This window comes from Budorcas taxicolor, chromosome 11, assembly GCF_023091745.1.
Source record: "Budorcas taxicolor isolate Tak-1 chromosome 11, Takin1.1, whole genome shotgun sequence".
NCBI classification, from domain to species: Eukaryota; Metazoa; Chordata; class Mammalia; order Artiodactyla; family Bovidae; genus Budorcas; species Budorcas taxicolor.
Window position 1 is genome coordinate 49548201 of NC_068920.1, and position 17214 is coordinate 49565414.

The 17214-nt window shown below is 40.2% G+C and overlaps 1 protein-coding gene across 1 annotated transcript in view; it reads left to right on the plus strand.

The window, feature by feature from the left end:
* The first annotated feature begins 417 nt into the window (after window positions 1–417).
* Window positions 418–17214, plus strand: part of SLC26A8 (solute carrier family 26 member 8) — a 73043-nt gene continuing 56246 nt past the window's right edge. Inside the window, exons 1-2 of the mRNA XM_052649154.1 lie at window positions 418–599; window positions 6593–6732. Of these exons, the coding sequence (XP_052505114.1) occupies window positions 418–599; window positions 6593–6732 (322 nt within the window). The remainder of the gene's footprint in view (window positions 600–6592; window positions 6733–17214) is intronic.

A 17214-nucleotide genomic window follows, 5' to 3' on the forward strand; every position in this document is an offset into this window, starting at 1 on the left:
GGTTTTTGCCATACATTGTACACCTGGCTTTTTTTATAGGGTTGTTTTAGGTATAAGATTATACACTAAATGAGAAAGTTTTCTAAAACTGATGCATTATGTAGGTATGCTTAGTTGCTCAGTAGTGTCCGACTCTTTGTGACCCCATGGACTATAGCCCGCCAGGCTTCTCTGTCCATGAGATTTTCCAGGCAAGAATACTGGAGTGGGTTGCCATTTCCTCCTCCAGGGCATCTTCCCAAGTCAGGGATGGAACTTGCATCTCCTGTGTCTCCTGAGTTGCCTGTGGATTCTTTCCCACGTTTTGTAGATATGCTACCATTGTACGGAAATTTTATCTCCATAAAAATGTGTCAAGGATCTAGGTTTTTTTAAAAAATGTCATTTGTTCAATTTCTTTCCACTCTTCCAGGAACAATGCAACCAGACAGGAGCTTCCAGAGTTTTGCCTCTAGGTACAGGCAAAGTTCTTTCACATATGATGTGAAGCGAGACGTGTACAATGAGGAAAACTTTCAACAGGAACACAGAAAGAAGACTGCTTCCTCCGGGAACGTGGACATCGACATCAGCACCGTCAGTCACCACGTGGAGTGCAGGTGCGTGTGTGCAGCCATTCAGCCGCAGCCAAGCTGGCAGCCCTGAAACTACTTGCTGCCTTTGGTGCCTACTTCTGTTTTCCTCTTCTGAATTCCTGTCATCAGAACCCCTAGCTTATTGCATAATTTCTCTTCAGTTGTTTTTTGTGTTGTGTGTGTGTGTGTGTGTGTGTGTGTGTGTGTGTGTGTGTGGTTTGTCCTCTATCACCTTCTTTTTAAATTTTTAAAAAATTTTTTATTTATGGCTGTGCCGGGTATTTGTCAGTGCACAAGGGCTTTCTCTAATTGCGGCCAGTGGGGAGTACTCTCTAGTTGGGTTGCGTGGGCTTCTCACTGCGGTGGCTTCTCTTGGTGTGGAGCACAGGCCCTATGGTTCTTGGGCTCAGTAGCTGCAATGCGTGGATTTAGCTGCTCCGAGGCATGTGGAATCCTCGCCCACCAGGGATCAATCCCATGTCCCAGCATTGGCAGGCAGATTCTTCCCACCAGAGAAGTCTCTGTATCACTTTCTTGATTGAAAACTTGGCATAAAGACCTTAGTTGTCCCCCACAACATCCAGGGATGATATTTAATAAATACATTGTTTGATTAACCACCGTTGCCAGTCTCCTAACAATAACAACAAAAAGCAGCCATGGTGGGCTAATTAATGATACCAGAACAACTATGTAAGTGCTATAGTTCAGGGGCTTGTAACCTGTTTTTGTGTTTGAACCTTTTAGCTATCTATCAGACCTAGTGAACTGCTTTTCAGAATAATTTTTTTAACATTTTTTATTGTGGTAAAATATATACAACATAAAATTGGTCATTTTAACCATTTTAACGTGTACAAATCAGCAGTATTAATGACATTCATGATGTTGTGCAACCATTACCGCTATTTCCAAAACGTTTTCATCACTGCAAACAGACATTTTGTACCCATTAGGCAATAACTCCCCATGTCCCCCGCCTCCAGTCTCTGCTAACCTCTCTTCTACTTTCTGTCTCTCTGAATTGCCTATTATAGATATTTCATTTAAGTGGAGTCATACAATATTTGTCTTTCACGTCTGGTTTATTTCACTTAGCATGATGTTGTAGCATGGATCAATACTTCATTTTTTGGCTGATGATACTCCATTGTAAGTATAGACCTTGTTTTGTTTATCCATTCACCTGTTAATGGACACTTGGATTGTTTCCACTTTTGGGCTATCGTGAATAATCCCACCATGAGTATTAGGCATAGGAGTATCTGTTTGAGTCTCTGCTTGTAATTTTTCTAGGTATACACCTAAGAGGGGAATTGTTGGATGAAATGGTAATTTTATGTTTAATTTTTTGAGAAAATTTTTTTCACAGTTGCTGTATCACATTAGCATTAGCAAGTATTCCAATTTCTTCAAATCCGCTCCAATAATTGTAATTTTCCTTTTAAAAAAATTATTGTTATAGCCATACTGCTGCTGCTAAGTCACTTCAGTCGTGTCCGATTCTGTGCGACCCCACAGACGGCAGCCCACCAGGCTCCCCCATCCCTGGGATTCTCCAGGCAAGAACACTGGAGCGGGTTGCCATTTCCTTCTCCAGTGCATGAAAGTGAAAAGTGAAAGTGAAGTCGCTCAGTCCTGTCCAACTCCTATCGACCCCGTGGACTGCAGCCTACCAGGCTCCTCTGTCCATGGGATTTTCCAGGCAAGAGTACTGGAGTAGGGTGCCATTGCCTTCTCCTGTAGCCGTACTAGTAGGTGTAAAATGGTATCACATTGTAGGGTGTTTTTTTTTTTTCATTTCCCTAATAACTAAATTTGATGAGCCTCTTTTCGTATGCTTATTGGTCTCTTGTATATCTTTTTTGGAGAAATGCCGATTCCTTTACTGGTTTAAAAATGAGATTTTTTTCCCCTTTTTGTTGTTGAATTGTAGGAGTTCTTTATTTATTCTGGATATTAAACCCTTATCAGATATGTGATTTGCAAATATTTCCTCTCCTTCTGTGGGTTGCCTGTTGATAGTGTCTTCTGGTGTACAACAGTTTTAATTTTAATGAAATTAGATTTAATCTATTTTTTTCTTTTCTTGCTTGTGACTTTGGTGTCTTATTTAAGAAACTATTGTGAAATCCAAGATAATGAAGATTTTCCCCTATGTTTTCTTCTAAGAGTTTTACAGTTTTAGTTCTTAAATTTAGATCTTTGATGCATTCTGAGTAAACTTTGTATATGATATAAAGTAAGAGTCTGACTTCATTTTCCTCCAAGTGGCTGTCTCATTTTCCCAGCACTATATGTTGATGAGTCCATTCTTTCCCCATTAAATGCTCTTGGCCAGAATATTTAAAAATGCATAAAATACATAGCATTATGAAGGAAACCAGTTATATTGACGTATAGTTATCAGTATATAAAAAAATACAAAAATCATGATATTTAATAATTGTGGGTCTAATAACTGTAATTTCTAAGTAATGATGAGTATAAATTATATCTTAAGATATCTGCAGCAGTTTTACTGTAATGTGAAAATATTTGTGATTCTGTTGGTGACAAAATCAAAGCTCTGCTGATAACAACTGTAGTTTGTTGTCAACATACATAACTGAAGGAAATACTGCATTTCAGTTAGGAGGTTAGTGAAAATAAAAATATCATTTCTCCTAAAGTCACATACCCCCTGAATTTCCTCTAGAGACCCCTTGGTCATCTACAGACATCAGGTTAAAAACCCCTTGTGACCTGCATCACTATATTAACCCTAACTACCCAGACTGTCCTCACCCACACTGCACACTTGTTAGCCCCGTCATCCCTTGGTTTCATCAAGGGTTGGTTGATGGTTTCTCTTGGTTTCACCCACAGTTGGCATGTGTCGGGTGACAAGAGAGGAAGGCCTCCACGCAGCCCTATTGCAGACCTTCCTCCCTCTGAGCCGCTTCCTTTACCCATATCCTGCCTTTTGCAAGTTGTGGTCTTGGACGTCCCTTCCCTGTCCTGTATCACAGCTCTCATTTTTTCTGCTCCAGGATGGGTCAGAGGTCATATGACAAAGAGAGCACTTGGGGGCTGCGTTGGCTTTGCTCTGTGAAAGCATAGTCTTTTCCTAATTAATACCTCATCATAAACAGGCACTACCAAAGAAGTTTCAGCCTTATTCTCCTCCAGCTGCCCTATCCTTAGACATTTAAATCTGACCTGCGCTGCCTCCCATGGGCTTTTATAACAGTTCTTATTCCTTACTTCTAAAGCACACAGTTATGTCTATTTCTGAATTTTAACCTGAAAGGTAGCCCAGCGCTGTGGCTAAGAGCAAGGGTCTGAAGCCGGATTGCCTGGTTTTGAATCCCAGTCCTGCTGCTTCCCAACTGTGTGACCTTAAGTAAGCTATCCAACCCAACTGAGCCTCAGTATTCTCATCTGTAAAATGGGGATGATAATAGCACCTACCTTACAAGGTGATTGTGAGGATTAGAGAGTATTTGTAAAGCAGCTAGCAAATAGTAAAAAAAATAAAAAAATAAATTATAATCATTAACTTCATCTCTTCCTTTCTTCAAGAAACTTCATCTCTCCCTTCATTTTTTCCCTTTTGGTTAGCAACTGAAATACTCTTTTTCTTTTAGAGTGCTCCCTTGTGCTTTCACATCAACTCTCACATCCCTCACTTTTAAGATGCCTTAACTAAGACCTAGATTTGTGTTGAAGTGCTTATACTCTTCCTCCACCAACTTCAATTTCTGTTCCTCCAGTTCCTTCCTTGATTCCCATCCATCTTAGGTCCTCATTATTCCAAGTCCATTTTATTTTTCTGGCATGCTAAAGAGTTCTGATGACTCTCCCTAGGATGGCTGGTCTTCAGTCAAGTGGCACATGGAAAGGAAGGAACGCTGGACAAGATACGAAACAAATTGTCCCCGTGCCGTGGTCTGCTCCCCCTGCCACCCACAGAGAGGGCCATAATCGGAGAGAGCACACTCCCTACACCCGCCTAACACCCAGGGGTTCTCATAAGAATCACAACACGGGATTCTTTCCAGGGGCTTTTTCCAGGTGGCGCAGTGGTAAAGAATCTGCCTGCCAGTGCAGGAGGTGCAAGAGACACAGGTTTGATCCCTGGGTCAGGAAGATCCCCTGTAGTAGGAAATGGCAACCCACTCCAGTATTCTTGCCTGGAGAACCCCACGGACAGAGCAGCCTGGCGGGCTGCAGTCCATGGGGTCACAAAGAGTTGGACGCGACAGCACCTACTAATGCACGTTCTCTGAAAACCTATGGTCTTGCATTTGACCACTGTCAATAGGAACTGTAGTGGTAGCAGAGAGGATAGAACACTGATCTAAAAATCAGGAGATCTGGTTTCTAGCCCCAGTTCTGCCCACACTTATTACTGTGACCTTGGCAAAGACATTTATACTTATTTGACCTTAACTTCCTTATGGGACAGTAATGCTCATCGTTGTGAGAGACAAGCATGTTGAAATTTCTTCTTTTCTGAGCACACATTTTAGCCTTGCATACACTAAAGTTACGTTTGTTGCTATGATCAAATCCCAGTTTTTCAGCTATAGCTCATACATGAAAAATCTCCATACTCTTTGTTTTCAGCCCATCCTGAGATATAAATAGCAAAAAGCAATTTAAAACTGTATTAGTTTTACTGATGGATTGACTGATTAACTGATTGATTGATCTACAGTGATTCTGCTGTTTTGGATGATCTAAAGGTTAAAGTAGGTTTTCTTAATCTCAGGATCGTTGACATTTTGGACCATAAAATCATTTCTTATGGAGGGCTGTCCTGTACACTGTGGGATGTTTGATCCCTGGCCTCTATCCACTAGATGCCAGTTGTGATCATCAAAAATGTCTCCAGACATTACCTGGTGTCCCTTGGGAAACAAAATGCCCTCTAGTTGTTATCCACTGAGCTAAAAGATAATAAGGCCTTATTGTATTGCCTTTTCTTTCTATGGCTAATGCCATGAGCACAAGACTCTATATTATATATTTTCCATAAATTTCTACCTGAAAGTGAAAGTGATAGTTGCTCAGTCATGTCTGACTCTTTGCGACCTCGTGGACCGTAGCCTGACAGGCTCCTCCGTCCATGGAATTCTCCAGGTAAGAATACTGGAGTGGGTTGCCATTCCCTTCTCTGGGGGATCTTTCCAACCCAGGGATCAAACCTGAGTCTCTTGCACCTGCATTACTGGCAGATTCTTTATTACAGGTCAAAGTCCTATCGATTTAATGCTTGGTAAAAATTTTAGTATACAGGAATGATATGAATGTGTTAATTCCCTGCCACCCACCAGGATCACATCTCAGAAAACTGTCCTTACCAAGAGAAAGCCATAAAAGTCAATTTTTCTACTGGTAAATTTTGGTAGCTTGACTTTTCTTCAAACATTCTTTAAACTGCACACCTGATTTGCATACTGGACTTACAAGGCTTTCGTTGCTGTTTAGTCGCTAAATCATGTCTGACTCTTTTGTGACCCAGTGGGCTGTTGCCCCCCAGGTTCCTCTGTCCGTGGCATTTCCCAGGGAAGGATACTGGAGTGGGTTGCCATTTCCTTCTCCAGGGGATCTTCCTGACCCAGAAATCAAACCCATGTTTCCTGCATTGGCAGGCAGATTCTTTACTACTGTGCCACCAGGGAAGCCCCTAGAAGCCTTAGTTCTCATCATGTACGGCACTGATCCTCAACTGGAGGTGATACTGTCCCCCAGGGAATATTTGGCAGTGCCTGGAGATGTTTTTGGTTATTAAGACTAGGGGAGGGGATGCTGGTGGCACCTAATGGATGGATACAGGCCAGAGATGCGGCCAGACATCCTACAGTGCACAGGACAGCCTCACAACGAAGACTTAGCCAGTCCAGTATGTCCAAATGTCAGCAGTATTGACCAAAAACTCTGCTGTGTGGGAAGAAGAAAGTATTTGGTGTGGCTTTTCTTGGCCCTATGGACTTTTTCTTCGGAGAACTTAAGTCTGTTCTTTCTCGCAGATGCTCATGGTACAAGTTCCAAAGATGCCTGCTTACCGTGTTTCCCTTCCTAGAGTGGATGTGTTTCTATCGATTCAAGGATTGGCTTCTTGGAGACTTACTTGCTGGTATAAGTGTTGGCCTTGTGCAAATTCCCCAAGGTAAGAAAGATACAAGGGCTTTTCACCTACAGACAGTATATCACTTGTCCAGAGTAAACAAGTTACTTGTGCTAGATAAATAGGAAAAAAAAAAAAAAAGTGATTTCCATTCCCATCACTACCAGTTGTTTCCTTACCTGCCAAATTTCTAACTCTTCGAGGGTGGTTCTAAATGTCTCAGTTTAGCTTAGAACCCTGAATTCTTGTAATGCCTGCTCACAGTCATTTTTTCCTTAACTAGTCATTTCATACTCACAGGACTCCAATAGATAGATCTCACTGGGCATTGATTTTACTTAGAAAGGTGAAGAATAAGAAACCCAGCATGCTAGCTTCTCTTTAGCAAGTCACACACAGCAGTCCAGGGGCCACTCTTTGATCTTACAAGTGGCAGTTCAGATATAAGACAAGATCACTTAGATAGGCAGGGGAGCTATCTGGGCTTTAGAAGTCCTGTTTCCCAAGTAGGAACCACCATCTCTTCTAATTCCCATAGCTGATGCCTCCAGGGGTCCCATAGTGACATGTCCAGTTGCAACTGTCATTGTGCTCTGAGAAGCTCAAAGTTAGGGCTTCCCACCAGATACTAATCTTTCATTCACCCTTGGTCCAGCTAGAATATACTAATCAGGTCCTTTTTACCATGACTAGTATTGCTTGGTGACACAGCTGACATTCCACCATTATCAGGTTTCCAAAGAAACAGCTAGAAAGCTAACCCAAGATCAGCTTTATCAGCGAAAGGATTTAGTGTTAACGCTTTACTCAGTGAATGCTAAGTTGCATGTCCAGCTCTTTGGAAACCTATGGATTGTAGCCCATCAGGCTCCTCTGTCCAATCCAACTCTGGCAAAAGGGCTGTTAGTGGGGAAAAGGGATCCCTTTAAAATAATTATCTTACAGTAAAATTTACTTATTTCTTATAGTTCTGTGAATTAAAACACAGGTATAAATTTGTATAACCACTGCCACAACCAGGCTACATAGCAGTTCCATCAGCCCCCAAGCTCTCTTGTGCCATCACTTCTTAGTCACATTGTCTGCTAACCTCTGACCTGTGGCAACCACTGATCTCGTCTCCATCACCATAGCTCTGTCTTTTTCAAAATGTCATATACATGGACTCATATAATATATAACTTCTGAAGGATGACATCTTTAATTCAGCGTTATAAAATCAATGCAAACTACTATATGCATTAATGGTTTATTCCTTTTTGTTGAAGAGCAATATTCCATTATATGACTATATCACAGTTTGTTTATCCATTCATTTATTGATGGACATTTTGTTTCCAGTTTGGGTCCATCACAGAGTTGCTCTGAACACTCATGTACAGGTTTTTGTGTGAACATAATTGTCATTTCTCCAAGGTAAATACCCCAGGAGTGATATTATAGGTTATATGGGAAGTATATGTTTAACTTTACAAGAAACTGCCAAACTGTTTATGCAGAGTGGCTGAACCTAGCATTTTATATTCCCACCAGCAATATATGAGAATTCTAGTTCCTCCACACCCTTGTTAGCACTTGATATTGTCACTATCTTTAAATTAAACTTTCTGTTTTGAGGTAACTATAGATTCATATTAATTTGTAAAAAAAATAAAAAAAACAGAGAGATCCCTTGCACCTTTTTTTATTTAAAGGTTTTTTTAGGGACTTCCCTGGTGGTTCAGTGGTTAAGAATCTACCTTGCAATGCAGGGATTATGGGTTCAATCCCTGATCAGGGAACTAGGATCCCATATGCCATGGAGTGACTAAGCCCACACGCTCCAACTACTGAGCCTGCACAACACAACTAAGGCCCAGTGCAGCCAATTTTTTTTTTTTTAAAGAGTAAAGATTTTTAAACTAATTAATTATTTTTGGCTGTGCTGGGTCTTTGTTGCTGTGCATGGACTTTCCTTAGTTACAGTGAGTGGGGACTGCTCTCTAGTTGCAGTGGGCGGGCTCCTCATAGCAGTGACTTCTCTTGTTGCAAAGCACAGGCTGTACGATGCGTGGGCTTCAGTAGTTGTGGCGCATGGGCTTAGTTGCCCACAGCATGAGAATCTTCCCAGACCAGGGATCAAACCTGGGTCCCCTGCAACGGCAGGTAGCTACTTATCCACTGTACCACCACGAGAGTCCTTCATTTTGGTTGTAATTTGCGTTTCTCTAACGGCTAATGAACTTGAACATCTTTTCATGTTCTTATTTGCTGTCCTCAGATCCCCTTTGCCAAGGTGCCTGTTCAAGTTTTTTGCTCATCTTTTAACTGGATTTTTTTTTCTTATTGTTAGTTTTTGAGAATTCTTTTTATATTCTGAGAATAAGTCCTTTGTTAGATATATGATTTTCAAATATTTTCTCTCAGTCTGTAGCTTATCTTTTCATTCTCTTGACAATATATTTGACAGAGCAAAGGCTTTTAATTTTGATGACGTTCATTTTTTTTTCTGTTTATGAATTGAGTTTTTCCTGTCATATACAAAAACTCTTCACTTAATCACATTAGGTCACAAAGATTTTCTTCTATGTTTTCTTCTCAAAATCTTATATTTTACGGTTTACTTTTAGAACTGATCTGTTTTGAGTTAATCATTATGTAAGATGTGAAGTTTAGATCAAGATTTTTGTAAGATGTGAAGTTTTTAGTTTGGATCAAGATTTTATGTCAGATGTGAAGTTTAGATCAAGATTTTCATTTTTTGTTGCATCTTTAGAAACTACTGTCGACTGAATTGTTTTTGCACTTTTGTCAAAGATCAGATAGCCAATATTTTTGTGGATCTATTTCTTTTTTATGTATAATGGATATTGTAGTACATTCCTCTAAGGAAGATTTCTTTGATATAGTCATTTACTAAACATTACTTGTTTACTCATCTGTTTGGGGCTGCACGGGGCCTTCCTCACTGTGCGTGGGCTTTCTCTAGTTGTGGTGAGTGGGGGCTGCTCTCTGCTTGCAGTGCTCAAGCTTCCCTTGTTGTGGAGTATGAGGTCTGGGGTGCATGAACTTCAGTAGTTCTCTGGAGAAATGCCTATTTAGGTCTTCTGCCCATTTTTTAAGTGGGTTGTTTGTTTTGATGCTGTTAAGCATCACGAGCTATTTGTAAATTTTGTAGACTATGGATTACATTAATTTCCATGTGGCAGGGACTTCACTGGTAGTCCAGTGGCTAAGACCACCAGTTCAGGGAGCCCAGGTGTGATCCCTGGTCAGAGCACTAGATTCCACATGTCACAGCTAAAGATCCCAGGTGTTGAAACTAAGACTCGGTGCAGCCAACTAAGTAACTAGGTTTTTTTGTTTTTTTAATTTCCATATGGCAGATACAAACCAAAATGGCCCATTTGTATAAGTATATTCACTTCCAGAAAAGTATCAGAACATCTCTAGAGCATTCCTGTGGTTCTGGAATGAGAGACCTGAATTCTTATAGCTTGACCTGTGAGTCTACTACTGAGCCCCACTTATCAAAGATCCTTCACTTATGGTCAAGGTTTGAGGACATTTCTCTGCTAAATTTCCAAGTCATCAGTATAATTTTGTACCAAAATAAGAGTAACATTAGGGTGCATAACTATACCTAACATCTAGTACAGTATTTGGCACATAATTGGTACTCAAGGTATTTGTTGAATAATGATTATATAACTGTATGAATGAGTAAATCCAAGCAACTCTTGCTGACTAAGGGACTGTATGTTATTTTAAGTAGTATGAATAATGAAATAATTTGTAGTGTAAACAATTTGAAAGTTTTACCTGCATTTAAATACGTAGGACTAGACAATAATTTTCTTCAAACGAAACAAAAGTACTGCACAGTGGGACTTCCCTGGCCATCCAGTGGTTAAGACTTCACCTTGCAATGCAGAGAGTGTGAGTTCAATCCCTGGTTGGGGAGCTAAGATCCCCATACCTTACCGCCAAAAAATCTAAACATGAAACAGAAGCAATATTGGAACAAATTCAGTCAAGATTTTTAAAAACCTTTAAAAATACTGCACAGTGAAAACCTTATTTGAAACATGCTAGCTCTTCCTTACAGTAGAACCCAATTTATCCATGTAAAAGAAAATAGGAAATCACCATTAGTAAAAGACTACAGTAATACTGTTGGAGACAAGATCCACTAAGAGAGGTTAAAGTCAGTGGGTAAAAGTTGGCAAACTGTGTAACAGAACTTGAAAAGTGAAAGGGTCAGTCACTCGGTTGTGTCAGACTCTGTGTGACACCATGGACTGTAGCCCTCCAGGCTTCTCTGTCCGTGGGATTCTCCAGGCAGAATACCAGAGTGGTTGCCATTTCTTTCTCCAGGGGATTTTCCCGACCCAGGGATCAAATGCAGGTCTCCTGCATTGCAGGCAGCTTCTTTACCATCTGAGCCACCAGGGAAACCAGGACTTGTATAGTTCCAAATATCCTCCTCAAGATAGTTATTAACTCCTCCACTACTTTACAATAGAGAACCTGGGAGCAGCCACCTTCACCCAGTGATCAGTACTGTCATCACCAATAGTAAGACATCTGGAGATCATCAAGTCTGTGATATAATGCACTAGGAAGGACATAATGTCATTTCTGTAGTATTCGCATCCGAAGCATTTAGCCTTGGTGTGATCATGAGGAGCCTGTGCTGTGCTTAGTCTCTCAGTCGTGCCCGACTCTTTGGGACCCCATGGACTGTAGCCCACCAGGCTCCTCTGTTCATAGGGATTCTCCAGGAAAGAATCCTGGAGAGGGTTGCCATGGCCTCCTCCAGGAGATCTTCCCAACCCAGGGACCAAACCCAGGTCTCCAACATTTCAGGCAGATTCTTTATCAGCCTAGCTACCAGGGAAGCTCAACCCCAAACTGAAGGGCATTTAGCAAAGTAGCTCAATACTCTCCCAAAGTGACAAAATCAAAAAAGACAAGTAACAACTGAGGAACTAATAACAGATATTAGCATTAAGGAGAAATAACAGCTAAACGAAATAGGGAACTCTGGATGGAATTATGAAACAGAAAAGGGAAATTAGGGGGAAAGCTGCTGAAATTGAAGTAAAGTATTTGTTAATAGTTATTTTCTAATGTTAATTTCCTGATACAAACAATTATACTATGATTATGTACAGTATTCACATTAAAGGGATCTAGCACAGAGTCGGACATGACTGAGGCAACTTAGCAGCAGCAGCAGCAGGTAAGGCATATATTGTTGTTCAGTTGCTCAGTCGTGTCTGACTCTTTGCAACCCCATGGATTGCAGCACACCAGTCCTTCACCATCTCCCAGAGTTCTCTCAAACTCATGTCCACTGAGTCGATGATGCCATCCAACCATCTTATCCTTTGTTGCCCCCTTCTTCTCTTGCCCTCAATCTTTCCCAGCATCAGGGTCTTTTCCAATGAGTTGGCTCTTCGCATCAGGTGGTCAAAGTATTGGAACTTCAGCTTCAGCATCAGTCTTTCCAGTGAATATTCAAGATTGATTTCCTTTAGAGTTGACTGGTTTGATCTCCTCGCCATCCAAAGGACTCTCAAGAGTCTTCTCCAACACCGCAGTCCCAAAGCATCAATTCTTCGGCGCTCAGCTTTCTTTATGGTCCAGCTCTCACATCCATACATGACTACTGGAAAAATCATAGCTTTGACTAGACGGACCTTTGTCAGCAAAATAATGTCTCTGCTTTTTAATACACTCTCTGCTGCTAAGTCACTTCAGTCGTGTCCGATTCTGTGCGACCCCATAGACGGCAGCCCACCAGGCTCCCCCGTCCCTGGGATTCTCCTGGCAAGAACACTGGAGTGGGTTGCCATTTCCTTCTCCAATGCATGAAAGTGAAAAGTGAAAGTGAAGTCACTCAGTCGTGTCCAACCCTCAGCGACCCCATGGACTGCAGCCTTCCAGGCTTCTCCGTCCATGCGATTTTCCAGGCAAGAGTACTGGAGTGGGGTGCCACTGCCTTCTCCGACACACTCTCTAGGTTTGTCATAGCTTTTCTTCCAAGGAGCAAGTGTCTTTTAATTTCATGGCTGCAGTCACCATCTGCAGTGATTTTGGAGCCCAGGAAAATAAAATCTGTCACTGTTTCCACTTTCTCCTCATCTATTTGCCATGAAGTGTTGGGACCAAATGCTATGATCTTCATTTTATGAATGTTGAGTACTAAGCCAGCTTTTTCACTCTTGTCTTTTACCTTCATCAAGAGGCTCTTTAATTCCTCTTCGCTTTCTGCCATTAAAGTGATGTCACCTGCATATCTGAGGTTGTTGATATTTTTCCCGGCAATCTTGATTCCAGCTTGTGAGTCATCTAGCCCAGCATTTCACATGATAACCATATACAGTCTTGACATACTCCTTTCCCATTATATGGAAATACACTATTATCTTTGTAGCTTTTCTATAAGTGTAAACTTAGTTCAAAATTTAAAAAATTTTTAAGGTTTTGGAAAGTTTAGAGATTTGGTTTCCCTCTATTTCTCCACAGTCTAACCTTAACTAAGACTTAGACAATTTAGTTCTCGGGCTGTTGCCAAGAAATTCTCTTACCTTCCCTGTATTGGTGAGTTATTGGAAACCCTACATTTCAAAAGACTCAGTCTTCACACCATATGTTGGCTGTAAAGAGTAAATAGGGTGGGCTTCCCTGCGGTCCAGTGGTTGAGAGTCTGCCTGCAAAGCAGGGGCAAGGGGTTCAGTCCCTAGTCCTGGAAGATCCCATGTGCCAGGGGGCAGCTAAGCCTGTGTGCCACAACTACTGAAGCCCGTGGACCTAGAGCCCGTACTCCACAACTGGAGAAGCCACCACAGTGAGGAGCCCACACACCAACTAGAGAAAGCCCATGGGCATCATGAAGACACAGTGCAGCCACAGATAAAATTAAATTTGAAAAAAATTGCCTTAAAAAGAGTAAACAGGGCTTTTTGACATTATACTGAATTCAGAGGCAGTGTATTCAAGCAAGATAAAGGGTAAAAAATTACATAGCAATTACAAAGAAATAAAACTTCATCATTCATAGATAATTTATTTTAATGTAGAGAATTCAAAAGAATCTACAGATAAATTGATATAATTAATAAGATTTTGTCAAGGTTGCTGGGTACAAGATGTGTAAATAAAAATCAATTATATTCTTTCATACCTGCAAGAAATGAAATGTGGAAAAAAATTTAAATATGATTCACCAAAGCATAGTGAATATGAAGTAAGTTGCAATGAAACTAAGAAATGATGTGCAAGACCTCTACAGAGAAATTATTAATGTACAACTTTACTGAAAAATATTAATAAAAGCCTAAATTAATTGAAAGATAACATTTTCTAAGAACATGTAAGTTCTCTTAAAGTACGCCATAGGAGGATTTGCATCTCCAGCTATCAAGAATGTTTAAGATGATGTCCATCAAAAGTAGAATGAATAAGTAAGCATTCATATTTACATATGTTGGAATCCACAGAAGAAGGAACAGGAGCTCTCTCAAGCAACTCATGACAACCTGGAAGATGCTTCTATACATAATAATGAGAAAAAGAAGCAGAAATTAAAATTATATGCATTATAATTCCACTAATATAAACTTCAGTAGTGGGACAAACTATATTGTTTAGGGATTTGTACAGTAGTGGTAAAACTATAAAGAAAAGCAAAGAAGTTATTATCACAAAAGTCAAAATAATGAATACTTCTGTGGGGAGGGATGGGGCTGTAATGAAAGATCTGAGTAGGTGATAACATCAGTGTTTGTTTTATAGATATTTATTAAACTCAGCATCTATTTTAATGTACTTTCTATGTATATATTTCACAATAAAATGGGGATTATTAAATTTATTGCAAAATATTACTAATTACTAAAAAAAGTAATTAAACACTGTGGTATTATAGAAATGGACAATTAGGGCAGCGGAACAGAAGAGTCACACATGTATACATTGCGTGGTTTGTATCAGATGTGTCACTATAGAAACAGGCTTTTTTAAAATGATGTGAAACAAAATATTTCATATAAATTGAATATTTATATGAAACCAATTTTTTAGACCCCTACCTCACCCATACACAAAAATCTGTTCCTGATAGATTAAAGACCCAAATATGAAAGACAAAACTATAAAGCCTTTTTTGAATAATAGAGGAGAATATCTTTATGGACTTGAGGTAGAAAATGTTTCTTAAACAAGGCACAAAAAGCATTAGCCTAAAAAGAAATAACTGCAAAGTTGAATTAAATAAGGCTTAAGAACTTCTGTTTATTCAGAGACATGATGAGGACTTCCTTGGTAGTCCAGTGGTTAAGAATCCACCTTCCAATGCAGGGGATGTGGCTTTGATCCCTGGTTGGGGAACTAAGATCCTATAAGCTGTGGGGCTACAATGAAGACCCAGTGCAGCCAAAATTTAAAAAAAAAAAAAAGAATACACAATGAAGATTGAAAAGCAAACCATAGAATACCCAACAAAGGACTTAAATCTATAATATATATATATATTAAATGCCCCATCAGTTATGCTTCAGGGTGTATCACCTTGAGGGAATTTATCCACTTATGCTGCTAGAGTCATGTGCAAGAATATACATAGAAGTCTTGTTCATAGAGGCCCCCAAACTGGGAACAAAACAGGAGACTGTAAACCTGTAGACAAAGAGAATGGGGAAACAGCTGCCTGAATCCTGATGGCTATTTAGTTATGCTTCCAGCCTCTGATGAGGTCCTCTTTTAATGTATTTCCTATTTTGGAAATTCCCTGATGGTCCAGTGGTTAGGACTCAGTGTTTTCAATGCCATGAGCCTCGGGTCCAGCTCAGGTCAGAGAACTAAGATCCAGCAAACTGTGCCATTCAGCCAAAAAAATTTTTCCTATTTTGCTCAAGCTGATTTGAACTGGTTTTCTGTTACTTGCAGTCAATAGAGACTTGCTTAGGGAAAAAATGTGGAAGGGGAACCATAAATTACAAAAGACTTAAGAGATGTATCAACTAATGTGAGGACTTCATTTGATGTAAACACAAAGTTTGTAAAAAAAAAAAAAAAAAGTGTAACAACCACAAAAGAAAGTGCAACATGTAATAGCAAATAACTTTTTTTTAAAGATCACCCCAAACCTGCCATACCTCTGGCTCAAGGTCTCTCATAAGGTTGCAGTCAAACTGTCATTCATCTCAAGGCTCTGCTGAGGCTGCCGGATCAGCTTCCAGGCTACTCACGTTTGCTGGCAGGTTTGGGTTTTCTACCATATCGGCCTCTATACGGCTGCTTGAGTATCCTCACAACATCGCCTCTGGCAGGAACAACTGATGTGTGAGGCCCAGTGCAAGATGCAAATGCAGATTCCCTAGTTCAAAAACTATCCAGTATTTTAAGATGATCCGAGTAGAGCATTAAGCCAAGCATGGAGCCTTCTAAGCCCAAGATACTCTGTGACTGCGTAGGGAACACACGCTTGAAGTCAACTTTGGCAGCTGGTGACCTGAATGAAAGAGAGAAAGAGAGCCAGAGAGCAATAAAGACAGAAAACACAGTCTTCTAGCAACCCAATCCCCAAAGTGACATCTTATCATTTTTGTTGTAGCCTATTTATTATTAATGGAAGTAAGTTATTCCCATATGACCCAGCAATCCCACTGCTGGGCATACACACCGAGGAAACCAGAATTGAAAGAGACACGTGTATCCCAATGCTCATCACAGCGCTGTTTCAAATAGCCAGGACATGGAAGCAACCTAAATGTCCATCGGCAGATGAATGGATAAGAAAGCTGTGGTACATATACACAATGGAATATTACTCAGCTATTAAGAATAATCCTTTTGAATCAGTTCTAATGAGGTGGATGAAACTGGAGCCTATTATACAGAGCAAAGTAAGTCAGAAAGGAAAACACCAATACAGTATATTAACACATATATATGGGATTTAGAAAGATAGTAACAATGACCCTATATACGAGACAGCAAAAGAGACAGAGATGTAAAGAACAGACTTTTGGACGCTGTGGGAGAAGGCGAGGGTGGGATGATTTGAGAGAATAGCATTGAATCATGTATATTATCATATGTGAAATAGATCACCAGTCCAGCTTTGATGCATGAGACAGGGTGCTCAGGGCTGGTGCACTGGGATGACCCTGAGGGATGGGATGGGATGGGGAGGGAGGTGGGAGAAGGGTTCAGGATGGGGAACACATGTATACCCATGGCTAATTCATGTCAATGTATGGCAAAAACCACTACAATATTGTAAAGTAATTAACCTCCATTAAAATAAATAAATTTTAAAAAAAGAAGTAAGTTATTTCACACTTAAGGGGTGAAACTCACTCAAGGACATGAGTACCAATTAGTCACTGTAGATTATCTTACAGGTGGTCTACAAGTACAACTATATTTGAGAAATCAGGGAAATTTGAATATTGGATGTTTGATAATGATAAAGAACCATTATTAGTTTCTTAGGTGTGATGATGGTATTGTACTTAAAAGAGGGCCTTTTTC